The sequence below is a fragment of the Barbus barbus genome, assembly GCF_936440315.1.
Source record: "Barbus barbus genome assembly, chromosome: 3".
Lineage (NCBI taxonomy): Eukaryota > Metazoa > Chordata > Actinopteri > Cypriniformes > Cyprinidae > Barbus > Barbus barbus.
The window spans coordinates 13137755-13151063 of NC_136731.1; the positions used below are offsets into that span (position 1 = coordinate 13137755).

Consider the following 13309-nt stretch of genomic DNA (forward strand, 5'->3'; position numbering starts at 1 on the left):
GCTTGTTTGTTTGTTTTTAATATAAAAAGTTATATTTTTGGAAAATGTAAACTAAAGTGAAATGAATAAGCCCCAGGTTGAAGGACATGCAAATTCATGTCTGTACAGTAGAGGGCACAGCTCAAACACACCAGCTGTGCTCAGATTCTGGACACACTGACAGGAAAGCAGGTTCAACATTCTTCAGCAATATTAAAAAAAAATATTATTATTATTATTAATAAGAATAAATTAAACAGTAATGCTCATTAGTATTGCTGAACTGCATCATCGTAGGCCTACAGTAGGTCCGCAGCAGAGACATTGGTTTATAAAATTTTATTGTTCATACTTTGTCATTTTACTTAGTATATGACACAAAATGATATATGACACAGAAACTTTGTATCATCCTGTATACCGTCATAGGATGGTTTTACGATTAATTGGTTTTAGTAATATAACATATTTTATTTGTATGATTTTAAGTGCATCTACAATCAAACATGTTAATATCTAACAATCTGATCATTACATGAAATAATCAAAATGATTAAAACCCTTCACTTAATATTATAACGATCATAAACTGACATTGAACATTATAAATGAAGGTTAATCATTATTTTAATTTGATTGAACTGAATAAGCAGACCTAAACTTTACCACCGCTAGAAAATGGCATGATGTTAATAGCATGCATTCAGATATACTCTGGACGCACTACAAATCTGAAACTGTAGTCATCAGGACAGGGGTTAGGCAGACCCATACTGCTGTTATTTGGAATCACTGCCATGTTGGTTTTGAAATCTTGGACATGAAATACATTGTTTTTATTCTTACAGCTGAGAATCAACCTGTTGCTGTAGCGAATGGTGCTAGCGTACATGTTCTGATTACCATATTCGAAAAACCTTGCAACAGGAAAAGATGTACATGAAATACCATAGTTAGAGCATTCCTGGGCATTAAGAAACACCTGGGCTTGCCACTGGACCTTTTGTTCTCTGTAAAGAGCACTAGGGTGTGCTGGAGTGGAGAAGGTTTGGATTCTGTTACTTTGGCCATAGTAGTATTGATGGTATGGGTAATTGATGGTTGTGTCATTGATAAATAGACTCCACTCGTCTCCAGTGTAGATTCTGGGTAGATACTCACTACTCATGTTATCCATTTGATTCCTGATCTTAGAGAAGGGCAGAGCATTGAACTGAAAACCTCGGAGGAGACCAGTTAGGTACAGTTTCTCATGATTCTGATGGAGAACGCTTGAGGAAAGCGGTATTTCATACAGTTTATCCACTGGGATCAAGAGGAAGCGGATGTGATTCAGGAGACTGGCCTGTTGATCTGAACTAATTCCATCACCTTTGTCTTGGATCCATCTCTCCAGAGCTTCAAGAAGAAAAGCTTCATCATTCACAATCAGGTCTGAGCGCTGTAGCAGAGCGTCCATCATGTGAAAGGAGATGGTGTTCCACACTGGAGAGCTTATGAGGAACTCGCAGTTCCAGGAAAGATACTGAAGGACGTTCTCTTGCAGAACAAGATCACTTGTGCGGACGCCGTACTCGTACATGGACACCTGTGTGTGGAAGGTGTTGTCTTCAGGGATGAGTAAAGTGAAGGCCCTGCCGACATCCTCCATAAGCTTCTTCACTCCAAAGATAAATGCTAGCTGATGCAGACATTGAGCCGACGTGATGGAAACATCAATCTGACGTGTGTACAAATACCTGAGCAAAAACAGATATTGTTAGTGCTATGTACTATGTCAATATTTAATTCAGACAGGAGTCATTCTCAGGAAATGGTGTCATTTGTGTTTGTAGCTGGTGGCTACAATGACTTAAAATAATCGATTTAAAGGCTTGAATACACTACATAAAAAAAAAACAAAAAAAAAACATTGTCTATCTGCATTCTACACTAGGCACTTATACACCTCATTGCTAAGAGATGCATGACGAACTGCTAAGAGCACTGAGTGCAAGTTTCACAAAACTAACCACATTACAGCTGTTTCTTTCGTATTGGAGGCTTCAATTTAGCGTCATTTTGCCAACAAACAGCAAGAAATAGAGGTTCAGTGTTCGAATTGAATTCAAACGTATTTCGGGCAAACCACTGGTCCCTAATCACACTCACCTTCCCTCTTAGCATCTTAAGAATAGAGCAATTGGATATCTGGTTAAGAAAACGATTTTGACTGGACTGCTAATGGTAGCCATTGACTTCCTTACTATGAAAAAATACTATGGAAGTCAATGGCTACATCAACTGTTTGGTAACTAGCATTCTTAAAAATATATTTGTGTTCAACAGAAGAAAGAAACTCTTACAGGTTTGGAACAATTTGCATTTAGATTTTTAGGGCAAACTGTCTCTTTAAGCCAAAATAATTAATCTAATGAATTACCAATTTAAAAATAAATAAATAAATAGAGAGAGCCAGAGAGAGAGAGAGAGAGAGAGAGAGAGAAGAATAAAGACAGAGAAGTGGTCTTCAGAAAGTTACCTGAGAAAAGCAGAGACATGAGGATGGCAGGTCTGGCTGACATTCACTGCGAGGTTTCTGGAATCATTTGTCATGTTTAGTTCTGGATAAATAATGAGGATCATACTGTGCACACAGAATGTCAATTTTGCCTCTTCACTGATGTCTTCTACGTTAATTCTGAAATCACAACCATCTCCACTGTCAAACAGAAGACCAAGATCATCAGACAGACCCAGACTGTTATCCAGAAAGAACTGACGATCACCGGTTATGTTTGTACCTGCAAAGAGAAGGTAATAAACCAGATCAAAATGTGAAAACATTCCTCAAGTTCTTCTATCCAATACAAATCATGGTCAAAGCACTTAAACCTGCAGTCCGTAACTTTTTTGGTTAAAAATGATCCGAAATAAATATTTGATAAAGTACGGGTAGGTTTTTGCGGGAAATTCGAGCATGCTGCTGCATCATTACGTCACGGCTGTAAACATAAAGAAGTTGTCCCGGCTAGTAGGCTATCGCATGTGAGGATCTCGTTTAGCCTTTTTTCACAGCAGCTAGAATAATTCAATGTATCATTTTGATGGCGGAATGTGATCCAGAAAGGATTATGTGTTTATGAAACACAGGTGAATGAAATTAAATTATATTCCAATTTTAAACATGCTTCTGATTACAGATAGCCTGGGATTACACAAGATTTGTATTCTAAAGAAAACCATTTCAAAGGGAGCATAATTTGCTTTTGGGGTTAAGGTAATTTCTTAATATGAAATTCGAATGGTATGACAATTAGATTAGACTGTACTGAAATTGAAATCTACATGGTAATACAGACTTTACTCATAGGCACGCAATGCTGATGTTGTTACCATTAATAATTTAAGAATAAAGTATAATAATAATAGAAACCGTTTGCCCGGTTTGATGTGATATGAGCTAACCGATCTTTAGATTAAATCACCATTGGTAGCATGGTTTATGGTAATGCTTTTTTCCACAGTTGGGCAGAACAGACGTGGCAGACTTGTTACTTATTTGTTCAGATGATAATATATGGTGAAAATTCTGATTTGAGTCATATATTCCAAGACGTAGGCTAGAATCTGTGATTACATTACGGTGTGGTGACTGACAGCTACACATTTACCTCAAAACATTAGATTCATCTGCGCTGAAGCCGTGCCAGAGTACAGACCACGTAATAAAGATAATTCCGCACCTGACTACAATACCAGGTTTTCAATAGAGGTGGCGACAAAGAGGCAGAATTTGCGGACTGCAGCATTTAGGAAAACAGAGAAAAATCACCAAAATTTATTTTCTTGCTAGTCCAATGGGATTATAACCAAAAATGTTGCTTTTAGCAACACCTTGTGGCCAGTTCACTGTGAACTTCTGTGCCTTGAGAATGAACTTCTGTGCCTATTTTTTGTTAGGCTTATTATGGCCAATGAGTATTTTGCATTTATCCAAAGCCGAACCTGAGAAAGGGGGTCCAGAAGATCCCACAGCATTGCATTTCATGTAATTCACTTAGTTGTAATCAGTGTTGGGGAAAGTTACTTTTAAAAGTAATGCATGACAATATTGCGTTACTCCCTAAAAAAGGAACTAATTATGTTACTTAATTACTTTTTATGGAAAGTAATGCACTGCATTACTTTGGAGTTACTTTTTCTCACATGGGCTTGCTAACAAAAATAAAATTGATAACTCTCCGGTTGTTGATGTAACCTCAGTTCCCTGAGATAACGGAATAAGCATTGGGTTAATGCGCTTATGGGGAAACTGTTTACTCTGATACTGAAGCCTGATTTGTTCATGTGTAGCTGTATATATGAGTCGCCTCTGAGCTCCATTTCATCAGACTAACACGAGACAATAATCAAGGTAACTGAGAATGCGGATTCCCATCTGCCTCAGATTGGAAAACAGGGGACACAGGGGAATCGACGAAGGTAGTCGACCTTATCATTGTCCTTGATCTCTGTTAAATTCAAGCAAAGGCCATTTGGTTGGCCATGGCCTTGCCGTTTGCCTGCACAGTGGCTTTCGAACCATGCAGAGCCAGGTCAGTCGCTGACGTGCACTGTGTGCAGCTCCTTATAAAGGGATCAGAACTTGGGCCAGACTCATCCATTGTGCGGAGAGGTTTGACTTGGAAAACTTGGAGCATCGCCATTGTGTAGCGATGAGCCAACCTGGACAGCTGCCAAATAATCCCTGCCCACTAAAGCAGAGGTGAGGGGGGAGCTTGCCATAACCCTTTTCCTCAGCGCTGTCAAAGGATGTCCTCACCAGAACATGCCCACTGCTCTTATTTCTTCTTCTTTAAAGTCCTGCGAGGATATAATCTTCATGCTGGAGTAAATTCTGATGAAATTGCGCTCAGAGCCAACTTATATTCGCCTCCACCCCTTTTGGTGGGCTGAAGCACGATTTGTTTGTGCAAGCTACACAAATGTGAACAAATCAGGCTTCAGTATCAGAGTAAACAGGAGTTTTCCCATAAGCACTTCAATTACAATACAACTACAATAACCATCATGTTTACTCAGCAAACACAACACCTCTGCACTTCTCAATTCTCTCATCATGGAAAGAAGAGAGGTCTCAGTCAATAAAAGGAAAACGAAGCAACTTGTGTGACTTACTTGAAAAAGTAGCTCAGATATTTTGTTGTAAATTTAAAAGTAATGTGTTACTTTACACACAAATTATTCAGAATTGACTTATAGCCTGAAAGTTCTGTGAATGAGGCCCATCCTTTACATATATTTCGAAATTTACGATGATTAAGTCATTTGCAACTAAAATAAATACCTGGTGAAAATTAAATAGATATTAAATCAGTAGGGGAAAGGCAAGTACTACTTACAGATTGAAAATGCCGAAAACCGGTGGGAAATTAAATGTGAAACAGCGACACCTAGCGGCGGATGGTATAGCATAGTGGGTGACATCTGGGACCATTTTAGTTTCTGCACTTTACCACAGATATGGAGTACTACTCTCATTCATTTTTCAGTTATCGGACAATCAGTACACTTTTTAAAATGACACTGAATATTTGACAATGCTTGCTTTCATAGAAGAAATGTCATTATAATAAAACATCTAAACAAAAACAAGAGAAAAAAAATGAATACAATTAGGCAATAAAGTATTACATGGCCTAAACCTATTCCCATGAGCAAGCACTGTAATTTCAGTATGATCCGGTTGATGTCTTACCAGTTTCACAGACCACTCCTGCATCCTCTTTATGTGAGCAGTCAGTAACAGCCCAGCCTTTGAAGCAGCATTCAGACAATGAGCTCTCTGAGCCTTTACAGTTCATGTCATCCAGCCAGATTGGACCAGAGCCTAAAAAGTACAATAGAACACGGGTTACACGGGTTAAAAACAATACTGTTGTTATCACAGTGCGTAACATTTAAATTCTCTTCTCCACACTAATGTGTTTATACCTTCACCATATTGTCCTCCAGGCGTAACTGATATTGCTCCAGGAAAACCCAGCTGACGACACACCACTTGTGCTTCAGCCATGTCCCATCCGTCATCACAAGCTGTACCCCACTGTCCATCATGGTAGACCTCCACACGACCAGATGAAGCCAGATCCCCCACCAATCGCACTCTGCCCTCACGTTTAGGCTTTGACTCTTCATCTGTCACAAACAATAAACTCCTTTATTTAGAGGGTTCATAAACATTTAAAAGAAAGCCCATGTCTAACAATCTGTGAAAAAATTAAAACTATATTTAAGATAAACAACTTTGCCAAGATTTAAAGGAGATAGTACAGGCAAATGTTGGTCTTGGAGAGCCACAGTCTTGCAGAGTTTTGCTCCAACCTTGATAAAAACTCACTTGCCTGTAGCTTTTTGGTAACACTAAGACCTTGATTAGCCTTTTTTTTTTTTAGGTATGTTTGATTATGGTTGGAGCTGAAGTCTGCAGGACTGTAAACCAATGTCGGTCCTGGAGAGCCACATTTCTACAGACTTCAGCTGCAACCGCTGAGATAGTAGTATAGTCTTATATTTGTGGAGACATGCATTTTTCTGTAATATTTATATATAAAAGTACAAATGCAAATGACATTACATAATTTTAAAGCAGTGGTATATAGGCTACTAACCAAAAAGGTTCCAACGCTGTGCTGACACATGGAAAAACAGCAATGTCCATAAAATATACATGATCATTTTCTTGCTGGAAACTCTTTAAAACAACAAAGCAGGATGAACAAAATTCTTGAAGGTTCTTACTGAAGACTTACAAACTGTGTTGCTTTCATTTAAATATCTGTGCAATGAGGTCACGCATTGTGAGATATCGGTTACATCTACCGCTGTCCAATCAGATTTGAAGTCTACCTTAAGTTTCATTTCATGAGAAAGCCAAATCAGAAAACCTGAATAACTACAGTGTGCATGTTCAAACAAATCCTGTTTGAATGGCTGTTTGACTTTGCTACAAAAATATTTCACACAATGCAAAGAGGAGGTCCTCAAGCCTTTTCTCAACACTGGTGTATGTACATAAATAGTTTATACTCAAATAAACCTGACTATTTTTTGTTTTATTTTACTCATATCCATGAGAACTTTTGAATCTGGGGTTTGGCACTTCAGTGACTTCTGTGACCGGACCTGGCTTTGTAACAGATTTGAGCATGACGCAGCTGAAACACTCATGATTGCTGCAGATTATTGTCACGTATATTATTATACATAGGCTTTTATGTACTCATAACTGTAAATATTGGATCTGAACAGAAATTCAAGAGTTACAGTACAACAAAAGTCTCATAAAGTATTCATGACTCTTTTACAAGACGTTTTGCTGCAAAATGAATAAATGTAAAAAGCTTTTTATGGTCCTTTTATGATTCACTGTCATCTCAGTTTTAACAGGGTGGACCTTAATTTTTTGACGAAGAGACACCTGTTGGCAAAGGCTATTTACACTAATTCCACCCACTAATGTGTGATTGGGTTAGTCAACACTGAAAAAAGATGCTCGTTCAGCATCAGTTTTAGTGGCGTAGATGGTAAAGTTTGTGCTTTTTGACGAGATCGACCCGAGTTCGAGTCCGCCTTTTAAAGAACTTTTTTTTCTCCCTTTTCAAATCTCATATAGCATCAGAAAGGCATTCTTTTTCAATAAAAATAAAGGAAATAATCAAAAAGTTAAAAATAAAAGTATCAGGTAGGGTTAGGGTAGGTGTAGAGAGGGCTTTATTTTCCCAATAAGGTGGCATCCATTTAATAATTTGAATTAAAACTATAATTTACACTCGTTACACATGTTATTATTGCATACTGTTTTATACTGAGGTGCAGATAATTGCCACTATTTTCAATGCGTAGTATAAATAGCAGAAAATCTTGCTATTTTAACAGTGTAAACAGGATCTATAGCTATTTGCACTTATTGTAAATAGCATATCATTAAAAAAAATACTGCCTTTAATTTATAGAGGGTGAATTCATGTAAAATGGGCCGTTTAAGATTGATTGTACTGTGCTCAAATGATTTACACTTTCAGAAATAACAATTGTCTTTTATCACCGTTTCTTAGAATAATAAAACTGTTTTGGCTGATGCTAATGACAGTGGTGGGTGTGAACAAATCTCAAAGGAGAACTCGTGAAATGTAAGTTCTTTGACATTCAAATCTTTATTTCAAACTTGTAAGGTTCCTCGCTAAATCAAATATTGTGGCAGTACTTGTGTTATTTGTTAAGCACAAAGAATTTGTTAACAATTGTTTTTCTTGTAAGGTGAATATTGCTGGTATACAATATATTGCCGGGAAGTCGTGGCCTAATGGTTAGAGAGTCGGACTCGTAATCGAAAGGTTGCGGGTTCGAGTCTCCGGCCGGCAGGGATTGTAGGTGGGGGGAGTGAATGTACAGCGCTCTCTCCACCCTCAATACCACGACTGAGGTGCCCTTGAGCAAGGCACCGAACCCTCAACTGTTCCCCGGGCGCCGCAGCATGGCTGCCCACTGCTCCGGGTGTGTGTTCACGGTGTGTGTGTGTGTGTGTGTGTGTGTGTGCATTTGTTCACTACTCACTGCTGTGTGTGTGCACTTGGATGGGTTAAACGCAGAGCACCAATTTCGAGTATGGGTCACCATACTTGACAATACGTCACGACTTTAACTTTTTTTAACTATACTTTGACTGAAGTTGCTAGATGAAGTGGGCCACTTTGAACCGTCACTAATTCACATACATTAAATAAACTGACATTCACATTCATTATATTGTACATTTAGGCATTTATCAGACACTTTTATCCAAAGCGACTTACAAATGAGGACAATAGCAGCAATCAAAACCAACAAAAGAGCAATAATTTGCGCTGTGATAAGTGTCAGTTAGCCTTGCTAACGTAGCAATATTTTTTTCTTCTCCCCATGTAGAAATGATTTAGAAAACGCAAGTGTGCAGTTAGGAAATTCAAGTCAGAGATGGAAGATGTCACGGAACGGCGAAGGAAGCGCCGTGAAAAAGTCAGGGTCCAAGTGTAGGGAAGGCTCTTTTAATAGAAACAAAAAGGCCAACAAGGCAAAAAACAAAACAATATAGGAACGGGATACACCAAAAGGCAACTATAATTACACAATGCCTGTATCCCCTGAGTCGAATAAACACTAACACAATTACACTTAATTCACCCGGTCAAAGCAGCGGGAGTGTGGTGTATAAGTAGTCCATGATAATGGGAAACAGCTGGGAGTGTGAAGTGTTTACAGGTGTGTGTATTGTGACAGGTGTATGTAATTACGGGAGATGAGTCCAGGAGATGGCGGCCTCCTGTGGCGACAGGGAGAAGCGCAGGACCCGGACTCATGACAGAAGAAAGAAAAGTGAGAGCATAAGAGAAGGTGAGGCATGAGGCTGAAACTGTGGAGTGAAGAAAGAAACAAAGTAAAAGACAATGTAGATGCAGAGTATAACTATTCAAATTATGCTCACAACTAAAATTAATTTAAAGGGATTAGAGAAAACAATATGAATGTCAACATGATATCAGTTGTTTTGAATTTTATGCATGCATTGAGTGAACTTATGAATTTTACTCCTATAGCTTTAACTTACCCCTGTAGCCTAGGCTATATGTTGTTAGGTTTGCAAAATATGTTTGCTTGATAATATACATTAATAGTAGCTGTAAATTAGACACATTAACTCAAGAAGTAATACCTAGTTAATGCCTTATGAATGTGATCATTCTCATATATAGATTTATTAAACAATTACCTGCTGTGCAGCTGTGTCGTGTCAAAATAAAACCTAACGTCTTAAGTGACCACTATTTGTTCCTATGACTTACTATTCTTTCAAAATAAGACAATGACAAATGAGATAATTTAATCAATTTTGATGAGTCCAGTTATATTTAATAAACATCTTAATAATTAACACTGGTCAGTCATAGAGAAATCAAACTGATAGAGATAATGTAAGAAACATTTTTATTTTTTGAAATGCACTTTAAAAATGAAGCATTTTTATTGCTACAGCATTTAAATGAAAACTTTAAAATCAGCAGAGTTTAGCAGAATCAGAAAAGTTACAAAAACTTGATTGAATTTAATAGATTGGATTAAATTTGATTTGAACATACCGAAATGACTGTAAAAAAACTACCTGAAGCCAAATATAACTGTGCAGTCAGATATACTCTGGACGCACTACAAATCTACACCTGTAGTCATCAGGACAGGGGTTAGGCAGACCCATAGTGCTGTTATTTGGAATCATTGCCATCCTGTTTTTGAAATCTTGGACATGAAAGATATTGTTTTCATTCTTACAGCTGAGAATCAACCTATTGCTGTAGCGAATGGTTCTAGTGTATCTTTCCTGATTGCCATATCCAACAAACCTTGCAACAGGAAAAGATTTACATGAAATACCATTGTTAGAGCATTCCTGGGCATTAAGAAGCACCCGGGCTTGCCACTGGACCTTTTGTTCTCTGTAAAGAGCACTAGGGTGTGCTGGAGTGGAGAAGGTTTGAATTCTGTTATTTTGGCTATAATATTGGTAATTGATGGTTGTGTCATTGATAAATACACTCCACTCATCTCCAGTGTAGATTCTGGGTAGATACTCACTACTCATGTTATCCATTTGCTTTCTGATCTTAGAGAAGGGCAGAGCATTGAACTGAAAACCTCGGAGCAGACCAGTTAGGTACAGTTTCTCATGATTCTGATGGAGAACGCTTGAGGAAAACTGCATTTCATACAGTTTATCCACTGGGATCAAGAGGAAGCGGATGTGATTCAGGAGACTGGCCTGTTGATCTGAACTAATTCCATCACCTTTGTCTTGGATCCATCTCTCCAGAGCTTCAAGAAGAAAAGCTTCATCATTCACAATCAGGTCTGAGCGCTGTAGCAGAGCATCCATCATGTGAAAGGAGATGGTGCTCCACACTGGAGAGCTTATGAGGAACTCGCAGTTCCAGGAAAGATACTGAAGGATGTTCTCTTGCAGAACAAGATCACTTGTGCGGACGCCGTACTCGTACATGGACACCTGTGTGTGGAAGGTGTTGTCTTCAGGGAGGAGTAAAGTGAAGGCCCTGCCGACATCCTCCATAAGCTTCTTCACTCCAAAGATAAATGCTAGCTGATGCAGACATTGAGCCGACGTGATGGAAACATCAATCTGACGTGTGTACAAATACCTGAGCAAAAACAGATATTATAAGTGTCTAACACTGATAATATAATCAGTTCTGATCTACACTCAATGAGACAGTTGGATTGAGCTATGAAGTGATGTGGTCTTCAGAAAGTTACCTGAGAAAAGCAGAGACATGAGGATGGCAGGTCTGGCTGACATTCACTGCGAGGTTTCTGGAATCATTTGTTATGTTTAGTTCTGGATAAAACACGAGGATCATTTTGTGCACACAGAATGTCAATTCTGACTCTTCACTGACGTCTTGTACATTAATTCTGAAATCACAACTATCTCCACTGTCAAACAGAAGACCAAGATCATCAGACAGACCCAGACTGTTATCCACAGAGAACTGACGATTGCTGGTTATGTTTTTACCTACAGAGATAATGTAATAAAATACATTAATACAAATAACAGAAATACATATGCAAATATATGTAGTTGCTGAATTTCTTACCAGTCTCGCATATCACTCCTGCATCCTCTTTATGTGAGCAGTCAGTAACAGCCCAGCCTTTGAAGCTGCATTCAGACAATGAGCTTTCTGAGCCTTTACAGTTCATGTCATCCAGCCAGATTGGACCAGAGCCTTAAAAAAAAAAAAAATAATTGGATTAAAAATGTAAGACAATTATTTTTATCATAGTGTGTAACAAATAAACTGTGCTGTGGTGTTTATACCTTCACCATATTTTCCTCCAGTTGTTACTGATATTGCTCCAGGAAAACCCAGCTGACGACACACCACTTGCGCTTCAGCCAGTTCCCATCCATCATCACAAACTGTACCCCATTGTCCATCATGGTAGACCTCCACACGACCAGATGAAGGCAGATCCCCCACCAATCGCACTCTGCCCTCCTGTTTTGGCTGCTTTAGTCTGTCATCTTCATCCAGTGACAGAAGATTTAGAAGAAGACAAAAATTTAGAGATGTTTACAAATATATTTGTGACTTGTAGTCATTTCTTTGCGACTCGAGAAAATTATCCAAATACAATTACAAGTAATTTAATTCAAAAGCAAGCTTTTATTTACTAACCAAACAGGGTCAGACGCTGTGCTGAAACGTGAAGAAACAGTAGAGGCCATAGAAAGTACATGATTCTTCTTTTGCTGGAAATATTGCAAACAGCAGCGACAGGAACACAATTCACAACTGAATGAGTTCTAACACAACTTCTCTTCTAAATAAGGTCCAAATCAAGTCAACTACTGTGAAACTTGGACTAAATGCTGTGTAATCACATTTGAGGGCTACCAAAAGTTTCATTTCATGAAAATGCTAAATTTGGGAAGTTTCATTACTGCAATATGTACAAGTAAAGGAGTCATGAATTGAGAAATCAAATTTCTATTCATCTTTTGACATCTGGTTTCAGAACTCAAACCTTATATAAAAACAGCTTATATTGAAGCCAATCTGCCAAAACAACCTGTTTTGTAATTTGCCACATTATAGTGTGATGAAAGACCGCCTCTGCGAAATAATAATGTTACATAAACTGCCGGACACGGAGGTAGGTGTAAAAACACAGTGAGTTTATTACAGGATCAGTGAATCAGCGTTGATAGATAAGGTGATAGAGGTGAGTCGTGATGTTCAGATATCTTGCAGGTAATGTGTCGGGATTCTGATTGTGGCTTTGTTATTTACAGGAACGTGACAGAGATAGCTTGGAGCACAGGAGAGCAGGAGTATCCACCACAGCGTTGGACGATCTGGAGACGGGGAAGACAACGAGGAGGAGAACAGGAGGTTAGTATAACCAGGTAAGGAATTCAGAGGTAATACTCAACATACGGAGTCCGTTGAGAGTGAGTCCACGTTGCATGAACGAGATCGGACAACTGAGTGAACTGTGGTGAGTGCTCTTATGTGGTTCTTGATGACAGTGGTGATGGGGTGCAGGTGCGCGTGATTAGAACTCAGGTGAAGTGGATCGTGGTAGTTGGCTGAGGGAAGAGCCTGGCCGTTCTGTGACAAATAATACCCACTAATTTGTGCATATAGTATGTAAATAACAAGAGAGACAAACACAGGTTTACTAAGCAACCAAACAATAAAGAGGGCTCCGAGTATAACAAGACGCTGTACAG

At 38.6% G+C, this 13309-nt stretch overlaps 2 protein-coding genes across 2 annotated transcripts; both read right to left on the reverse strand.

Annotated features, from left to right (window-relative positions):
- Positions 1-305: 305 nt before the first annotated feature.
- On the reverse strand, positions 306-6847 carry LOC306846094 (galectin-3-binding protein A-like). The gene is made up of 5 exons (XM_079379207.1): positions 6633-6847; positions 5956-6159; positions 5720-5851; positions 2501-2762; positions 306-1718 (listed from the first exon to the last, which is right to left on the reverse strand). The coding sequence occupies exons 1-5, from the start codon at positions 6697-6699 to the stop codon at positions 683-685; spliced, it is 1701 nt and encodes a 566-aa protein (XP_079235333.1). The 5' UTR covers positions 6700-6847; the 3' UTR covers positions 306-682.
- Positions 6848-9874: 3027 nt separating this feature from the next.
- On the reverse strand, positions 9875-12414 carry LOC306846112 (galectin-3-binding protein A-like). The gene is made up of 5 exons (XM_079379233.1): positions 12252-12414; positions 11891-12097; positions 11667-11798; positions 11323-11584; positions 9875-11207 (listed from the first exon to the last, which is right to left on the reverse strand). Exons 1-5 carry the CDS (start codon positions 12310-12312, stop codon positions 10184-10186), a joined length of 1686 nt encoding a protein of 561 aa, XP_079235359.1. The 5' UTR covers positions 12313-12414; the 3' UTR covers positions 9875-10183.
- Positions 12415-13309: the final 895 nt, after the last annotated feature.